The 17269-nt window shown below is 48.5% G+C and overlaps 1 protein-coding gene across 5 annotated transcripts in view; it reads left to right on the forward strand.

Annotated features, from left to right (window-relative positions):
* The window catches only part of tnikb (TRAF2 and NCK interacting kinase b), a 41038-nt gene that overhangs the window by 13689 nt on the left and 10080 nt on the right, over positions 1–17269 (forward strand). The window contains exons 9-27 of one of the 5 annotated variants that reach the window (XM_086192229.1): positions 100–178; positions 648–823; positions 1608–1674; positions 1937–2135; positions 2994–3110; positions 3654–3740; positions 5063–5260; positions 6304–6600; positions 8047–8211; positions 8899–9138; positions 9930–10036; positions 10192–10307; positions 11204–11292; positions 13525–13706; positions 14438–14552; positions 15299–15433; positions 16369–16477; positions 16583–16759; positions 16844–16987. In XM_086192229.1, the coding sequence (XP_086048355.1) occupies positions 100–178; positions 648–823; positions 1608–1674; positions 1937–2135; positions 2994–3110; positions 3654–3740; positions 5063–5260; positions 6304–6600; positions 8047–8211; positions 8899–9138; positions 9930–10036; positions 10192–10307; positions 11204–11292; positions 13525–13706; positions 14438–14552; positions 15299–15433; positions 16369–16477; positions 16583–16759; positions 16844–16987 (2799 nt within the window). The remainder of the gene's footprint in view (positions 1–99; positions 179–647; positions 824–1607; positions 1675–1936; positions 2136–2993; positions 3111–3653; positions 3741–5062; positions 5261–6303; positions 6601–8046; positions 8212–8898; positions 9139–9929; positions 10037–10191; positions 10308–11203; positions 11293–13524; positions 13707–14437; positions 14553–15298; positions 15434–16368; positions 16478–16582; positions 16760–16843; positions 16988–17269) is intronic. The other 4 variants (XM_086192230.1, XM_086192231.1, XM_086192232.1 and 1 more) reach the window with 4 other exon arrangements.

Consider the following 17269-nt stretch of genomic DNA (forward strand, 5'->3'; position numbering starts at 1 on the left):
TTGATTTTCTCTTTTCCTTTCCTCACTTCTCGTCAAATCTCCTCCTTTGTTGTCCTCTTCTTTCCTCGCCTCAATTTCTACTCTCTCTCGCCTCCTCAGCTCTTTGTGACATGCATCCAATGAGAGCGCTCTTCCTCATCCCCAGAAATCCAGCCCCCAGACTCAAGTCAAAGAAATGGTGAGTCACTTGTTCTAAAAACACACACCCCAACACACTCTCTGTCTGTCTGTCTGTCACTCTCCATCAGGTTTTTTTTCTTTCGCTTGAACTTTCTGTCAATACAGATTTATACAAAGAAGCATCCGTTCAACATCGCTGTGTATTTTCACATTTGACCATGAAATTGTAGCTGCAGATTTTCTGTCCTGCTTCTTATCAGCATCACTGTCGCCAGAACACAACATCAGTGTCAATGATATCAATAATTAGCTTTCCCATCGTTTTGTCATGTGGTCCTAGACTGCTGCCACACCCTCAAACAGAGCAGATTCACTCACTCATATTTTCCGTGTATTATCAATGACACAAACACAAACTAAACCATGAAATCTCACAGTCAAATGTTTTGTAACGTGTCTTTTGGTGTGTGTGTGTGTGTGTGTGTGTGTGTGTGTGTGTGTGTGTGTGTGTGTGTGTGTGTGTGAAGGTCCAAGAAGTTCCAGTCCTTCATAGAAAGCTGTTTGGTGAAGAGTCACAGCCAGCGGCCCAGCACAGAGCAGCTCCTCAAACACCCCTTCATCCGGGACCTCCCCAATGAGCGGCAGGTCCGCATTCAACTGAAGGACCACATTGACCGCACCAAGAAGAGGAGGGGGGAGAGGGGTGAGGCTGAAGCCCCAGGCTGAACCATCTCACACACCTACAAACACCTGCAGACACCTGCAAACACCTCTAAACACCCGCAGACACCTACAAACACCTGCAGAGACCTACAAACACCTGCAGACACCTACAAACACCTGCAGACACCTCCAAACACCCGCAGACACCTGCAGACACCTGAAAACACCTGCAAACACCCGCAGACACCTGCAAACACCTGCAGACACCTACAAACACCTGCAGACACCAGCAAACACCTCCAAACACCCGCAGACACCTCCAAACACCCGCAGACACCTACAACCACCTGCAGAGACCTACAAACACCTGCAGAGACCTACAAACACCTGCAGACACCTACAAACACCTGCAGACACCTACAAACACCTCCAAACACCCGCAGACACCTGCAGACACCTGCAAACACCTGCAGACACCTGCAAACACCTGCAGAGACCTACAAACACCTGCAGACACCTGCAAACACCTGCAGACACCTACAAACACCTGCAGACACCTGCAGACACCTACAAATGCCTGCAAACACCTGCAGACACCAGCAAACACCTGCAAACACCTGCAGACACCAGCAAACACCTCCAAACACCCGCAGACACCTACAAACACCCGCACACACCTGCAAACACCTGCAGACAGTTTCAAACACTTAGACAGCTGCAGACATCTTCAGAGAGTTGCAGAGAGCCATAAACACCTGTAGACAGCTGTCAACACATGTAAACATCTGCCTGACAGGTAGTTTGTAATCTTTGATGATTTCCAGATGAGACAGAGTATGAATACAGCGGGAGTGAGGAAGAGGACGAGGAGAGGGACATTGGCGAGCCCAGGTAGGAATGTTGGTGTTAACACCACTACTGTGATTTCTTGTACCACGGCTGCTACTACCACTACTACTACGACAACTAGTAGTAATAATATTACTACTGCTTTTACTGTCATCATTTACTCTGTTGCTTTGCTACTCGTGTTGCTACATCTTGTGCCTTCATTTTTATTTCTTTCTAATGAATTTTTAATCTGAAAAACACAGACCTGAGTAATCGTCTCCAATTATTGACTGAAACAACAGCTTCTCCTGGTTCTCTCCAGTTCAATCATCAACATTCCTGGTGAGTCCACTTTGAGACGGGACTTCCTGCGTCTCCAGCTGGCCAATAAGGAGCGGTCGGAACTGATCCGGCGGCAGCAGTTGGAGCAGCAGCAGAACGAGGAACACAAGCGCCAACTGCTGGCTGAGAGGCAGAAACGTATCGAGGAGCAGAAAGAGCAGCGGCGACGGCTGGAAGAGGTTCGCTTAGCTGGCTACTTTTTCTCTTTTCGCGCAATAGAATAATCATTATGTGGCTCACGTTAAAAAAGGAGAGACAGTCATGCGCTCATGCAGTCACTCACTAATTGTGCCCAACACTTTATCACTGCTGCAAAAGGCTGTAAACAGCAATTTTTCTTTTCAATATGCTATTAAATATTTGCCTACAGATCATCCTGACCTCTACGTATTGGATTCATAAAAATAGCACAAAAAAATGAAACAGAGAGTGAACTAAAAAAAACAAAGAAAAAACAGAAGCGCTATTTCACCCAAAAAACTTTAACTTTAACTTTAACTTAACTTTAAATACTCACAAGTGGGTGTTTAAGATCACACTTTCCTTGTGTTTGTGGGTCACTGATCATCCGTCTGGATTTAGGAGACCTGGATTTTACCAGATGACCTGGAGAGTTTGTGAACGGACGTTTCTGGACAGTTTAGCTGCTGTTAGCCATCAGTCTCTGTTAGCCTCAAGCTAAATATACGTGGCTGGATTTTTCTGCATTCTGGAATCACTAAGAAGTGATGAAAGAGGGAAAAACACGTTAGTGAGCTGAAGACTCCTGTTAGTGAGAACCTGAGAGGTAAAATAGTTTTTCGGTGAAGTTTGGCTTGAAACTGAAAGAATGAAGCTCGTCCACAGCACCTGAGATCGTTGGCTCCTTTCAGCCTGGAGACACTTTCACATGTCAGCTTTTAATAGCTTGTCGTGCACGCAAAACCCAACAGACCTGTAACATTCACACCTCTGCTCGTACAAACGCCAAGGAAACACACTGGATGTGCACACACACACTCAACCACACACAGCTGAAGTGCCTCTTCCACCTACAGCAACAACGCCGCGAGCGAGAGCTGAGGAAGCAGCAGGAGCGAGAGCAGAGGAGGAGGTACGAAGAGATGGAGCAGATTCGTCGAGAGGAGGAGAGGAGGCACGCCGAGAGGGAACAGGTAGGGACACACCTGATCCGCAGATGTGACTTCACCGGTGAGCGTGGCTTCTCCCATCAGTTACAGTTCATCTGTAGAGCTTGATGGTTGGTAGGATAAAGAAGCAGAAACACGATAATTTTCCAACTTAGCTTGTGGTGATGGAGCGTGTCATAATACTATGAAGACGCTCATCCAGCGGGGGGGGGGCAGCTAGCAGCTAGCTCGGCTCCTGCTGCTTCCTCAGCTGTGTCCTCCCATCCCTCAAACAGCTGTGATCTTCAACATCATCCCTCCTGTAATAAGCTCATCTTTCTGTCCTACTAATCCCACCCTGCTGCTCTTCCTCTACATTTATCTCTTCCCGTCTATTTCTGACTGGATCCCTTCTTTCCCACCTCTCCAATAAATCCTCTTTTGTCTGTCCTTTTTCTTCCTCTTCTTTTTGCCACATTTCTTCCTGCTCTGGTGATGCCACTGGTTGCTGGGGCTCTGATTGGCCTCTCTCCTGCCCTGCTGCCTTTCTGTGACGGTGTTACGCCGGCCCGTCTCCTGATTGGTTAGGAGTATATCCGTAGACAGCTGGAGGAGGAGCAGAGGCAGCTGGAGATCCTGCAGCAGCAGCTACTGCAGGAGCAGGCCTTACTGCTGGTAACACACACACTCACACACACACACACACACTCACGCTAACTCAGACACGAATGGAATATTTTGGAACCTGAAAGAAGATCAATACTGACTCACAAGTCGGTGAACCCTCGGTCGTGGGTGTGTCAGTCAATCACCGCCACCCTGCACATGACATTAAGCCGGCGGAGCTGAACTTTACCAGGATAGAAGACCTGAACACTTCCTCCAAAAATGATGCCCTAAATTCCAGCCCTGGACAAACAAGTCCTCCCTGGAGTCTTTAAGCTCCTCATCTCTCTTTAGCTCTTTAACTGTCGTCACCAGTGTTCCCAAACTTCCCCTTCACCTGCAGACACTGGCCACGTTTGCTTGGGGGACAGAATGTCCACATTTACCGGATGAAGACAACAGTCTTAATAAGTTGCTGCCATAGGAACACCCTTCACCTGAATAAGATAAGAGGTGAAGTGGTGATGATCACGACATGTGGAGTGATGCTAGTCCCATTACTCCAGTGGACATTTTTACACCTTCATTGATAAAAATAATGTACATAGACAGAAACCAAGACCCCAACTCAGCACCTGACTGCAGCTGGAACACACACACAACTTCCATCCCTGTTCCTGTTGTTATTCTTAATTCCCAAGACAAAATTCCTGCTCAAAGTTTAAACTTTGACTGTTGACACTTTTCACACTCGTCCTCCATAAATGCTTTGTCTGACCTGACAGGGCGCCGTGAAAGCAGCCCGTTAACGGCTGGGATGAATATGAACAAGGTGACCAAAACGGATACAAGTGGCAACTTTTATAACACACGAGCTCATTATTCCATGAATTATATCCTGCTCACGTTCTACTCTGCATGCGTCCTCCTCTGGATGATTTTCTCTTTTGGCTGTATCTGTGTGTTTGGTGTTTAAAGGTGGCATATATGAATATATCCCGCACACAGACAGTCGGAGTAGAAACTCTTTGAAGTCTGTCTTCTTCCTCTGAAAACTTCTGTGATCTCTCATTTACCTGTGAAGTTCCTCCTCATCATTTATTTTAGGTCCAGTATTTGCTATGTTGGCCGTCAACTGCCTGCTAGCAAAAACAGGCTAATAGGCTACAAGTGAGCTAACATGCTATGTGTTCCATGGGGATGTTCCACAGATCCGGCTAACGGAAAAGCTGACAAAATTAGCCAGTGTCTCTGTTCTTCTGGGTTCTCATCTGCTTATTGTTGGAAAATTCTAGACTCGCAAGGCGTTAATGGGCCCAGGACATGAGGCAGAACCAATAGCTGGAGTGTAACCAGAATTAATGTTCATCTTCCTGTGTTCTGATGTTCAGGAGTACAAGCGGAAGCAGATCGAGGAGCAGCGGCAGGCCGAGCGGCTGCAGAGGCAGCTGCAGCAGGAGCGAGCGTACCTGGTGTCGCTTCAGCAGCAGCAACAGGAACCGCCGCGGCCGCCGCAGGACAAGAAGCAGCTTTACCACTACAAAGACCAGGCACCCGGCAGCAACGACAAGCCGGCCTGGGCCAAAGAGGTAGCCATTAGACCCGAGACCACTACACAAACACTAGCCGGGATCCCCGGACGCTCATAACTGTTTCAGATCATTAAATCGAGTGGTCAACCTGTGCTGGGTTTTGTCACACACCCAGTTGTTTGGTGGACATCTTAAGTGTGTTTGTAGTTTTCTGCCCTTCAGGTGTTGTCAGTTGTGAACCTGCAGAAGAATCTTGAATCCAAGCTTAAGTCCCTAATGACCGTGTTCAGGTTCTCTTCTAGCTGGAGCGAATCTACTGCTGACTTGTTTGTGTGTCATGAGAAGAGTTTCATCACCTGGGGCCGAATTACACAAACGTCCTGTCTGAGTCTGGACTTTTGACAGGAGTTTTACAAGTTCAGAAACAAGTCCTCACTATCTTTGGGAATCTGATGCTGCATTCCCACTTGAAAATACCTGTGGAACCCAAGATGGCTGCTGCTCCATGCATCATCAGTGTGAACACTTGGCACTTTTCTGTTTTCAGCAGTTTAATGTCTTTATTTTGTCACCTGTAACCAGTGGCACTCTTCACCTTCTGTGCGAAGAGCTGGTGATGGGACATTTGAATACAAACATTCAGCTGATCGGCCAGACAGCTGACAACACCAACAGCTTTCCCGGGCTGTTCAGGTGCGCGGTGAGCCTCAGGTAGCATCGAACCATCGTACCTCAGGCTGGGAAAACCTGAAGACCACAGAAGTCAGTCAGTGTATCTTGGCAACTGTTGTTCTGATTGACAGAAACTTTGGGAGCTTTTGATGTCTCATGTCCTCGCTGAGGTGGAGCAGTCAAACGATGGATCAACGGTTTCCCTGAAGTTAGAAGAATTTACTTCCTTAAGATTTTGGGATGAAGTTTGTGTAGTTGAGGTGTCCTGCCTGGGTTCAGGATGGTCTCTAATCTCTAAATCAGGCCCTGACTCTAATTGTCAGTCAGGATGTTGGTGTAATTCGTCCCCGGCCCCCCTCAGAGCACCGTGTTTGATGTGGTCATCTTCACCTCTCTTCTGTCTTGTCAACACTCACCTTGCTCTCCAGGTGATGCGGCGAGCTCAGAGCAACTCACCTCGAATCCCTCCCAAAAAGTACCACTCCTTTAGGCAGCCGCGAGACCCAAACCTCGACCAACTCTTCCTACTTCCTGGTTACAAACCTCGCCGGCCCCGCCCTCCCTCCTATCCCGCCCATGTCAGTCCCTCCAGAGATCACCTCCACCTGCCACGGATCCGTGTCACCTGTGTCCCTGAAACCGCTCCTGACTCCTCACAGCCGGTGAGGCGCAGGCGGAGCCACACCAGGAGCCCTGACTCCAGGGGGCGGAGCCCAGGCCGCGGGGTCAGTTGGAGGATGAACAGAAGCTTCCCTCTGTCCTCCTCTTCCTCCCGTCCATCAGTCTGTCCTCTCTCACTAACACGGTCACTCTAATGGCTGCTGATGCTTCCCTCTCTAACCAGGTGGTCACTTCCTGTGACGGCGAGTTGACGGTGCAAAGAAGAAAGCTGGTTTTTCTTCTTTCATTTTCATTTCATTAAAATGATCCCCAGCTTCCACAGAGTTGAAGAACTAGTAGTTATTGAAACCGACAAAAGGCACAACCACAACCACCTTCAAGCTCAGAACCTGCTGAGCCCCTAACGATGGCGGGATCTCCTCCTGTCAATCATTAGCGTGGTCTCTTCTTCCCAGGTTACTGACAATCAATCTTTGGGTGCTGCTGCTTGATTTCAGGGATGCCATGTTCTTTCAGTGCAGCCTGTCAGATCATAATCTGCATGATTTCATTCATCGAAAACACTTGTGAGTGTGTAACTTGTTTTTGGCTGGAGTCGGTTGGAGAGCTGTTGTGGTGGAACAACTAACAGCGACTAACCTGAACTACTCAAACTACCAAGTTTCCTTCTTTTGTGACGTATTTTCTGAAGAATGTTGATAATGTTTATATTTCTAATGTCTGTCGTACGTTAAGAGATGTGTTATTACAGGAAGGAGTTCTGGTAAAGGAGCGGTGAGACGTTAAAGCAGCAACTTGAAAGTCAGCATGCTTCATTCATCATGTCAGATTTATGGGTTTCTTTGAGAAACTGATTTGAAAAATGTAAGAAAAGAAGACAGGAAACGATACAGCGCTTAACATAATAACAGAATATTGTTTAGAAGCAGGAGTAAACAATAGGTCTGTCGTCTGGATCTGACGATGCTCAGCTGGGTTACTAAAATCATAAACTAAAGTGGGATAGAGTTTTATACCCTGATTGTCTAGTTTCAGTGAGTCCAAATATCAGGGCTCCAGTTTGACTCTCATTAACTCTCACAGACACACACACACACACACACACACACACACACACACACACACACACACACAGGGCAGATCTCCAGGCCTGCCCCCTGGTGGCTGCTGGTGGCTGAATGTAGGGCAACCAGCACTATAATCAGTCTGGCTCCCTCTGGACGCTACACAGCCAACCACACACACACACACACACACACACACACACACACACACACACACTGAGCTGACAGGTCTACCCTCGTCAAAGCCTCCGAGGACTCCCCTGGAAGCTTCGGAGGAGGACGCATTTCCATCTCTCTCTCACACACACACACACACACACACACACACACAATGTTCCACTCAAGAAACAGATGAGCTGCATTGAGAGTGATGGAGAATCATTCTAGAAGTTAGAGAGGCGCGGCTCTTCATGCTGCTCTGAGTCTGATAAAACATTTCTGCTGGACTGAAACTGCTGAGTCATGGTGGTCTGATGTGTGTGTCAGGTGGACGAGCGTTATGTGATGAACAGACAGACTTCTCCTGCGTTGCAGCATAAAGTCTCCAACCGGATCTCAGACCCGTCGCTGCCACCGCGCTCTGAGTCCTTCAGCAGCGGAGGCATCCAGCAGGCCAGGACTCCGCCCATGCACCGCTCCGTCGAGCCACAGGTGTGTGTGTGTGTGTATGTGTGTGTGTGTGTGTGTCCTACGTCTTTTTGGGTACGTGTACGTTAGCATGTGAACTTACCTCCCCCAAGTGTGTGAGCACACGTCACAGTTCAGTTTCTTTGAAAGTAGAAACTGACAGATGACAGGATCGGCCTCTCTGGCTGTCAATCAAACAATGACACATTCTCCAGTTCCTGTCAATCAACCAGGGACCCGCCCCTCCAGCTGCTTCCCTCTCTTTGTTAGAAGCTCTTAACGTTTAATTAAAACAAGCAGGATGACTAAATATGGTCCAGGGAGGCTCGTCCGTGGTGAGGCTGCAGAACTGCTTGTTCTCAGGGTTGCTCCAGGAGCTCCTCCCTCAGACTGGAGCGAACTAACTGGTCTGAAGGAGAAAAGCCACTGGAGGTATTGGTGTTGTTGATTGTGACTGGTGTGAACCCACCCTGGTGCTTGTGTTTCTGAGCCCTCCTTCTTTCTCACCTCATTTCACCCTCCACCCCCCCCCCCCTCGCTCTGCCCTCTAACATCCATTCCTCATCCTGAACACTTGTGTGAACCCTAAATCCGGACCCTGCTCTTCCTCCTCCACCTGCCTGGTTCCTGCTTGTGTGTGTGTGTGTGTGTGTGTGTGTGTGTGTGTGTGTGCGCGCGCGCATGCGTGTGTGTGTGTGTGTGTGTGTCCAGATGGCCCACCTGGTGCAGGTGAAGAGTCACGGCCTGTCAGGCTCCCAGTCTCTGTACGACCCCCATGGCGTGTCGTCCTCCACGGTGTCGCCCTCCCCCTCCCGGCCTCCCATGCCCCGGCAGAACTCTGACCCCACCTCCGACACCCCTCCTCCCCCACCCCTCTCCCGTCTGGCGCCCCCTCTCGACAAGCTGGACCGCAGCTCCTGGCTGCGGCAGGACGACGACATGCCCCCCAAGGTCTCTGCATGCCACTAAGTGTGTAGTCGTGTGTGCGCCGCAGTTGTTCTTGTGTGTGTGGGTGTGTTTGGGAGCTCCTCCCCCACCCTGAGCCTGGGACCTGGTGCCGCGGTATGAGTAGCTCAGGTTGCTCTCACAGAATCAGCCTCAAAGTCCTGAGTTGGACCTGCTTGTAACCACGCAGATGAAACTGACTGTCACTCATCACATTTTCTGCTCCTATTTGTTCATCATTCTTACGTTTTAAGTATCCTTTTTTTCATCGAGGCGAGTTTGTCCAGACTGCAGCTAACGTTTGAGCATCGCCCCCACAGACGAGTGCGTCTGTCCCGCGTTTGTGTGAACTTTATTTTGACGTTTTCCTCCCATTTGTCTTGACGTGGCCTCCAGTTAAACAGCTGTGAGGACAGCATGTTAGCTTAAACGCTTCTTATTCGCGTGACTGCAGCCTCAACCAGGTGCTGCACATTCACATCTGTTTGAGACATCTTTTCTTATTTTATGTGCGTTTGCGCCACCTCGGTGACTCAGTCTGGATGCACCCAAAGGAAGAGTGAAACACGTCAGACCGGAGCTGAATTGTCGGCGAAAAGGAAGAAAAATTGCGTTTTGCAGAGTTCGGGACCAACTGAACCGGAGTTAACAAGTCTGGCTGGACTGGAATTCTACAAAACAAAAGTTTTTCACTCTGATTTCCTTCCTGTGGAGCCTCAGCAGCTAGAAGTGTCCTGGTGTCAGCAGCACAGCTGTCAGACAGAATCTCACCACCAACACCAACGTGTGATTCACAGGTTCCTCAGAGGACCACGTCCATCTCCCCTGCTTTGGTCAGGAAGAACTCCCCCGGAAACGGACCGGGCCTCGGACCACGGGCTGGAGCCCACCTCATACGGGCCAGGTGCACACACACACACACACACACACACACACACACACACACACACACACACACATATACATTTAACCCACAGGTGTGATTTTGTCAAGGTCAAAACTGGATGTTGTCAAAGTTTCCTGCATTAACGAGGCGGTCCTGTGCTTGTGTTGCCGTAGCAACCCCGACCTGCGGAGGACCGACCTCTCCATGGAGACGCCCCTGAAGAGGACGAGCAGTGGAAGCTCCTCCAGCTCCAGCACCCCCAGCTCCCAGGGAGGCTCCAACGAACGAGGTGCAGACACACACACACACACACACACACACACACACACACACACACACACACCTGCACTCTTTAATTTCAGCTTGTTGATGCTACTTTTTACTACAAACTTTCTCGTCATGTTGGAGGTTTGTCTAGTTTGTGTTTTTATCCTCATTTCTGTTTTATTGCTGAACAAACTGTCGCTGCCCTCTGGCGACCAATAGAGGATTGATTTATTGATCCATTCACCAATCACCTGAGGGCGTTTAATATTGGCAGAGTTCATTAACAGAAAATGTGACATAAACCCTCAAACAGCTCAGGGAAATAAATGTTTGAAGATTTCTTGCTTTATTATTAATGCTTTCTCACCCCAAATTATGTTGAAAGTCCAAAAACTTCCTCTCTTCAATTTTATTTTTTATTTTTTTAAATCGTCAAGTTCTAAAATGATTTTACTTTTTCAAATTGATTTTAATTTCTACAAGTATCATCAGTCAAATCTTCCACCAAAGCGATCGATTTAACTCTCAAAAATAAGTAAATGTACGAGATATCGTACATTTTGAAAACTGGAGTGAATTTCAAAAATTGGTTTCAAGTATTAAAGAATATCTTCAATCTCAAAAATTTCCCCAACTTTTCAAAATCCTTTATACATTCTGAAAGTATCATGAATCTCCTAAAGTACCTGAGTCATGAAAAATTGCTTTAACATCCAAAGACAAACGATAAATATATAGTAAATATCTGAGAATGTGTTTCCATTTGTCCCAACTTTTGAAGGAGGACCACAAATTTTCAAAAACCAATAAAAACATCCTCCTTTTCTCTAGAAGGAGTGACGTTACGAGCGGTCCTCACTAAGGTACAAGAGCGCACAGCGGTGTTAGTAGTTAGCCTTGGTGTGTTTGTGTGTGAAGGAAACTCAGCCACGAAGACCGAAGGAACGCTTCCGTCCCACGAGACCAAAGACGACAGCAGAGACGTGTCGCGTCCCAGCCGGCCTGCCGTGAGCGCACGTGCACACACACACAGACACACACACAGACACACACACAGACACACACGCGCGCACGCATGCTACTTCTCTCTGAGCTAACCTGGTTACTCTTCATGTTCACTCTCTTCCTTCTCTCATCCTTCATCCCTCCTCCATCTTGGTCCTTCAGAGCTATAAGAAAGCCGTAGACGAGGTTAGTGATGTTTGACCTTCACTCTTCTCCCCCTCAACCCGTCTGTCCCCCCAGAACAAGACCCCAAGCCTCAGCTACACCTGAGCTGAAGCTAGCTAAGTGTGTTAGCTTCTCCGTTAGCATCATGCCCGCTATGGCCTCTTGTGGTACTGAGTGGTAACACGAGAAGGGCTGGACTAGTTCTAGCTGGTTAGTGTTCTAACTACAGCAGCAAAGAATTATGGACGTCGTTGCCATGACAAAAATACTCAGTTCGTCACGTTCTGTCGATGTCATGTATGAACGTTTTACTTCTGTGCAGTCTGAAGATGCGTGAAAGCCACAGTCGCCTCAGTCGGGCAAAATGGTTTAGAACCGTTGTCATGTTTGACACTTTGACCTCTGTGTCCCGCCCCCTTGTCCCCTTTACGCTCTAATGATGTCATACCAGTGCTTCCTGTAGCGTCTGCTGGTGTATCAGATATGAGCTGTGGATGATGACCCGTTACCACAGGAACATCCTCACGAGTCATCTCGTTTCATTTCTCTCTGCCTCTCTCTCTCTCTCTCTCTCCCTCTCTCTCTCTCTCTCTGTCTCTCGCCCATCGCCCCCCATCAGGAAGAATTGGTAAGATAACCCCCCCTCAAATAAACCACCACCCCCCGACCCCCCAGTCTTCCCAACACAGAACCTGCACCAGCAGCTTGACTGAGTTCCCTGACACTGAACCTTGAACCCCCTCCAGGCATGGCGGTGTCTGAGCTCCTCCCCCCTCCCTGCACTGCCCGCTGCTCGCTGCCCTCCTAACGATGGACTGACTTAGTCATGTGCTTAGATAAATCCTGCAGCTCTGTATCACAAACACCCTCATGCCCCCCCAGAAATGTACATTTATGGTTCGAAAGGAGCTGAAATCTTTTGATGACGTTTCACCTGTTGAGGCTGCATCACATCACGCCATTGTCCATGTTTCCAGCGTCGCCACCTGCTGGATGTTAGCAGAGGGCACAACACAACACATGAAAAACCTGAAAGAGGCTTTTGGCTGAAACTTAAAGGTTCAAATTGTAGGGGAAGTCTGTTATTGTCCATCGTCTCCAGAGACAGACAGGAAGATAGAGACTCTTGTCTAGGTTCGCTGAGAGCCGCGCTAGTTAGCTTAGCACAATGACGAGTAGTTCATGTTCCGATAAGCTCAAAAATAAAACTAAATGAATCCATAAATTTCCTCCATCAACTGAACCGTAAAATATTTAACATGTAAATTGCCTGCACCAGTAAATTGCTTTTTAAAATAATCTAACCTGAGCTAATTAAACACATTGTGTTTTGTTTGATATCCATCTGTAATTTTAGGAGACGTCAATCTTTCTTTCCTGCAGACTGTCAGGCTCTTAATTTACAACACAAATGTTCATGATTAACGGACGGTTCATGAGTGGACCCACATGAACACACATTCTATGTTACTGGAGCAAGGATCGGGCCTATCGGTGCCGTATTACAACCGGAGACTGGAACATCCGTGAATGGGGGCAACAATTAAGATGATACTTCACCCTAAAGTGTATTTTACCTTTCAAGTACCCACGAACAGGAGTCTTCAGCTCACCGATATACAGTAATGTTTCCCTCCTTCATTTCTTCTTTGTGACTTCATGAATGCGGAAAGAACAAGCCATGTTCATGTAGCTGGAAGCTAATAGAGACTGACGGCTAACAACTGTCTGACTGTCCATCAAGTGTTCTAGTTTGATAGTTTTGATTCCAAATCTACGTGTTCGTGGACCTCTGGTCATCCGTCTGGATCAAGGAGACCTGGATTCTACCAGATGACCTGGAGAGCTGGTGAACAGGTTTTTACTGGACAGTTTAGCTGCTGTTAGCCGTCAGGCGATACGTGGCTGGTTCTTCCTGCAATCTGGAGTCAACGCAGGAGGGAAAAACATCGTTGTGAGCTGAAGCCTCCTGTTAGTGAGAACTTGAAAGACAAAATCTCCTTTTTGGGCTGAAGCATCACTTGAAGCACTTCTGCGGCAGTGATCGACTCCGTGTCCTCGTCCTCCAGGACCTGACGGCTCTGGCTAAGGAGCTGAGGGAGCTGCGGCAGGGCGAGGAAACCAGCCGCCCGCCCGTCAAAGTGACGGACTACTCATCGTCCAGCGAGGAATCTCACAGCAGCGAAGATGAGGAGGGAGAGGGCGGGGCTAATGATGGGACGGTGGCCGTCAGTGATATCCCTCGCATTATGTGAGTATTAACCTTTGTGAAAACCACACTTTTAGTTTTTGAACTGGATTCAAACCGTTTCTAAATTACTTTTACCAAAGTAACCAGTAAGACGTGCCGTTAAAGTTAATTTTCTGTGTTTGGTCAAGTTTGGATGATTGATGATGTCATTTACTCCTTGAATTACATGTGTGAATAAAAAATAGAATCCTTGAAACCACTTGATTTTTTCCTTATTGAATCTTTTCATGTTCAAAGTCAACTAAAGTCCCGTGATGTGGAGTGAGTGAACGACGACTGACGTAGCAACAACTCCACCTCGGTGAACGGCGTCCTAACCAGTTCACGAGCGCCAGTATCGGGCAGGAGTGAAATATTGTTTGAAATGATTGAATTTTACTTTAAAATACACAATGACGTCAGATATGCTTCCGGGGTATTGATAAGTCGTTGCCACGGCGACCTGTCTCAGTCAGATCCACTGCGCGGAGCAATAGATGATGTCATAGTGGCGGCACCCAGCGCCTCGTTGGTTTACAGGCTATCATGAAAGTTCAATGACGTTCTCAGGAAGTAAATATGATGCTCGAGTTTTTGAAGGTATTTTTCTTTCAGTTAGTGCTTGTAGCTGAGAGGAACTGTAAACGGCCTCCCTGCTGGCAGCGCTGAGGTTGCAGCTGGTATTTGTAGTTGATGTGTGACTAGGACAGACAGACAAGGGGGTCAGACTGATTCTTGAGGGGTTCTCCCAGGCCTGCTGCCAGCCAAGGCACCAACGAGTCCTTCAGCATGATGGGAGGACACAACGACACCCACGGGGACTCGTATGGAAACAGCTCCCAGGACAGCACCCTGATGATGCGTGAGGTGAGCCGCCACTTGACCTTTGACCCAGGGATTGTTTATAGTAAGTGCTTTTTCTTGTCCTGTGTGTCTGATCTGCACTCTTCAGGTAAAAGGGATTGAGTGTCATCGCTCAGCTTGCATGTGTTAGTGAGCTAGCTAGCGTTGCTGCTGCGGCATCGTTAGGTATTTGGTTGAATGTAGTATGTAGTTGTATGACATCATCAGGTGGCCCTGGTGGACAGAAGGATGTCCAGCCAATGCAAATGTAGTGTAGAACACTGGTTGGTGGATGTTTTGTAAGCTGCGGTAAGTCAAACAACTGCGTGTCAACATCCGCAAAGCAGGAAATTTTAACTTCAACACAATTTTCTTTTTAAACTTAAAGTTATCTTTGAAGTTCATCTCTCTGGCCTTAACTGGGTGTCCAGTGTCACCTGGGCGGGTCTGGACGATGTGAACTGAAGTCTGTCCACCTCAGGTGTCCTCAGGTGCAGCAGGAAAGAGGCGTCTTTTACCTGCCATATTTTTTACCTGAAATATGAATGTGTGTGTGTGTGTGTGTGTGTGTGTGTGTGTGTGTGCACGCACGCACGCTAGCATGTATAAAAGACTACTACCCTCTGTGGATGGCTTCTGGGTTCGGTCCACACCCAGCCCCCTTGTGAAAAAAAACCCTTACAGGAACAAACATACCTGAACTCACCAGGTGCACTCACCTCAATCAAAGCCTCGCTGCACGTCCACCCGCCCCTCTCTCTCTTTTCCAGAAACATGGGGAACGGAGGCGGAGCTCTACCGCCAGCAACGGTTTCTCCGGCATTGCTAATCTTTTCTCCGGCAAAGCAAATCTCCCCGATTTGGTGCAGCAAAGCACCTCCCCTGGTGACGCCTCCGGGGCTCAAGTAGGTTGATTAGCATCCAACTTTTGGCCCCCACTCCTGATCCTAACCCGACAACCCCCCCCCACCACCACCACCACCACCACCCAACCCCACCTTCCCTTTCTCCCTACTCCTGCCCGAAACCAACACCACCTGACTGGTCTTGCATCAGGGTGGGAAATTACCAACAGGCCCCCGGTGGTGGCCTGAAGCTGCTTTAGCCTCATTAGCTCCTGCGTTTGGTTCAAGGATGCGTTCACTGTCTGATCTCTACCTTTACCTCCATGTTTTTATTTTAGCTCAACGGGAAGTGAGCATTGTCAGGGATGAGGCGAGTCTTTAGTCCAACAGTCAGTGGTCATGTCAGGGATGATGTTTGTTTGTAGTCCAGCAGGAAGTGGTCATCTCCTGGTTCCTCCACCAACAGGAAGTGGTCATCTCCTGGTTCCTCCCCCAGCAGCCAATAGCATCGCTCCATGTGATTGTGGTGATTGAATCAGTAAATCAGCTCTGGTGAACAAAAGTTGATGATCTTCCAGGTTCAGTTCATCAAGATCATCTTCACTAATGAACCCTCTGATGATGCTGGAAGCCTGGATGCTACGGTTAGCAGTGCTAAGCTAACAGTAGCCTATGAAGGAACTACACCAGAGTTGCATGACTTCAAGGTCACCACCGGTTTCCTCGTCACTGGAACAATGTGGACTTCTACCCTCCCGCCTCGTTGTGCTGTGCTCTGCCCATACGACCCCCCTCCTTCCTGCCCCTTCCTGGTTGTCAGCCTCTGATCCAGCGAGACCCCCAGCCTGCCCCCTTTGTATATTTTAGAGACCTTCATTTCTTCAGGCAGGAACCTGTTAGCTTATTCTGCCGTGGCTAAAACCGACTGAAATATCAGTGAAACTTAATTAACTCTTGAGTATGTGTGTGTGTGTGTGTGTGTGTGTGATTGGCAGTACGGGATGGGCGGTGGCGGAGGTTCCAAGGCTTCCTTCACACCATTCGTAGATCCCAGGGTGTATGGGACGTCCCCGACGGAAGATGACGATAACATCTCAGCTTCAGGTTGGCTTCCTGGTTCAGCGCTCCAGAGGAGGAGGCCACGGATCAAACAGTTTCCTCTGTGTGTAATCCTCCAGTGTAACCATGGTTGTGTTTGTCTTGTCCCAGCCATGTTTGCCGATGAGCTGCTGAAGCAGGAGCAGGAGCAGGCCCGGCTCAACGAGGCCCGGAAGATCTCTGTGGTCAACGTCAACCCCACCAACATCCGCCCGCACAGCGACACGCCAGAGATTCGAAAATACAAGAAGCGCTTCAACTCGGAGATCCTCTGCGCGGCGCTCTGGGGTGAGACGCTGCTGAAGCTCTGCTTCTGATATTCATGTTTGCTGGTGAAGGCAGTGACCAGCAGGCGTTCTTGTGTTTGCGCAGGAGTTAACCTGCTGGTGGGAACCGAGAACGGCCTGATGCTGCTGGATCGCAGTGGTCAGGGCAAAGTTTACAACCTGATCAACCGACGACGCTTCCAACAGATGGACGTCCTGGAGGGACTCAACGTACTTGTCACCATCTCAGGTCGGTGGACCTTTGGCGGTTGGAACAGCATTAGATCCCAGAATAACCTCCGCAAAGCAGTTTGTTTGTCAGCTGAGTTACGCAAAAGCTGTAGGAGGAGCTGGATGTGATGCTGGACGTTTTTGATGTCAAGAAATGTACTCAAGTATTAAAGAAGCTTTCCTGTATCGGCGCCAAGATGCTCCACTCCTCCACTGACGTTCATGAAAGTCAGCCTGGGAGTTTTGTCATGATTCTGTTGCCCATCGAACAACCTCCCTGTTTGTAAGCGTCCATGTATGT

This window comes from Aulostomus chinensis, chromosome 21 (assembly GCF_037954235.1).
Source record: "Aulostomus chinensis isolate RoL2024-O1b breed Wild chromosome 21, RoL_Achi_v1.0, whole genome shotgun sequence".
Taxonomy (NCBI): Eukaryota; Metazoa; Chordata; class Actinopteri; order Syngnathiformes; family Aulostomidae; genus Aulostomus; species Aulostomus chinensis.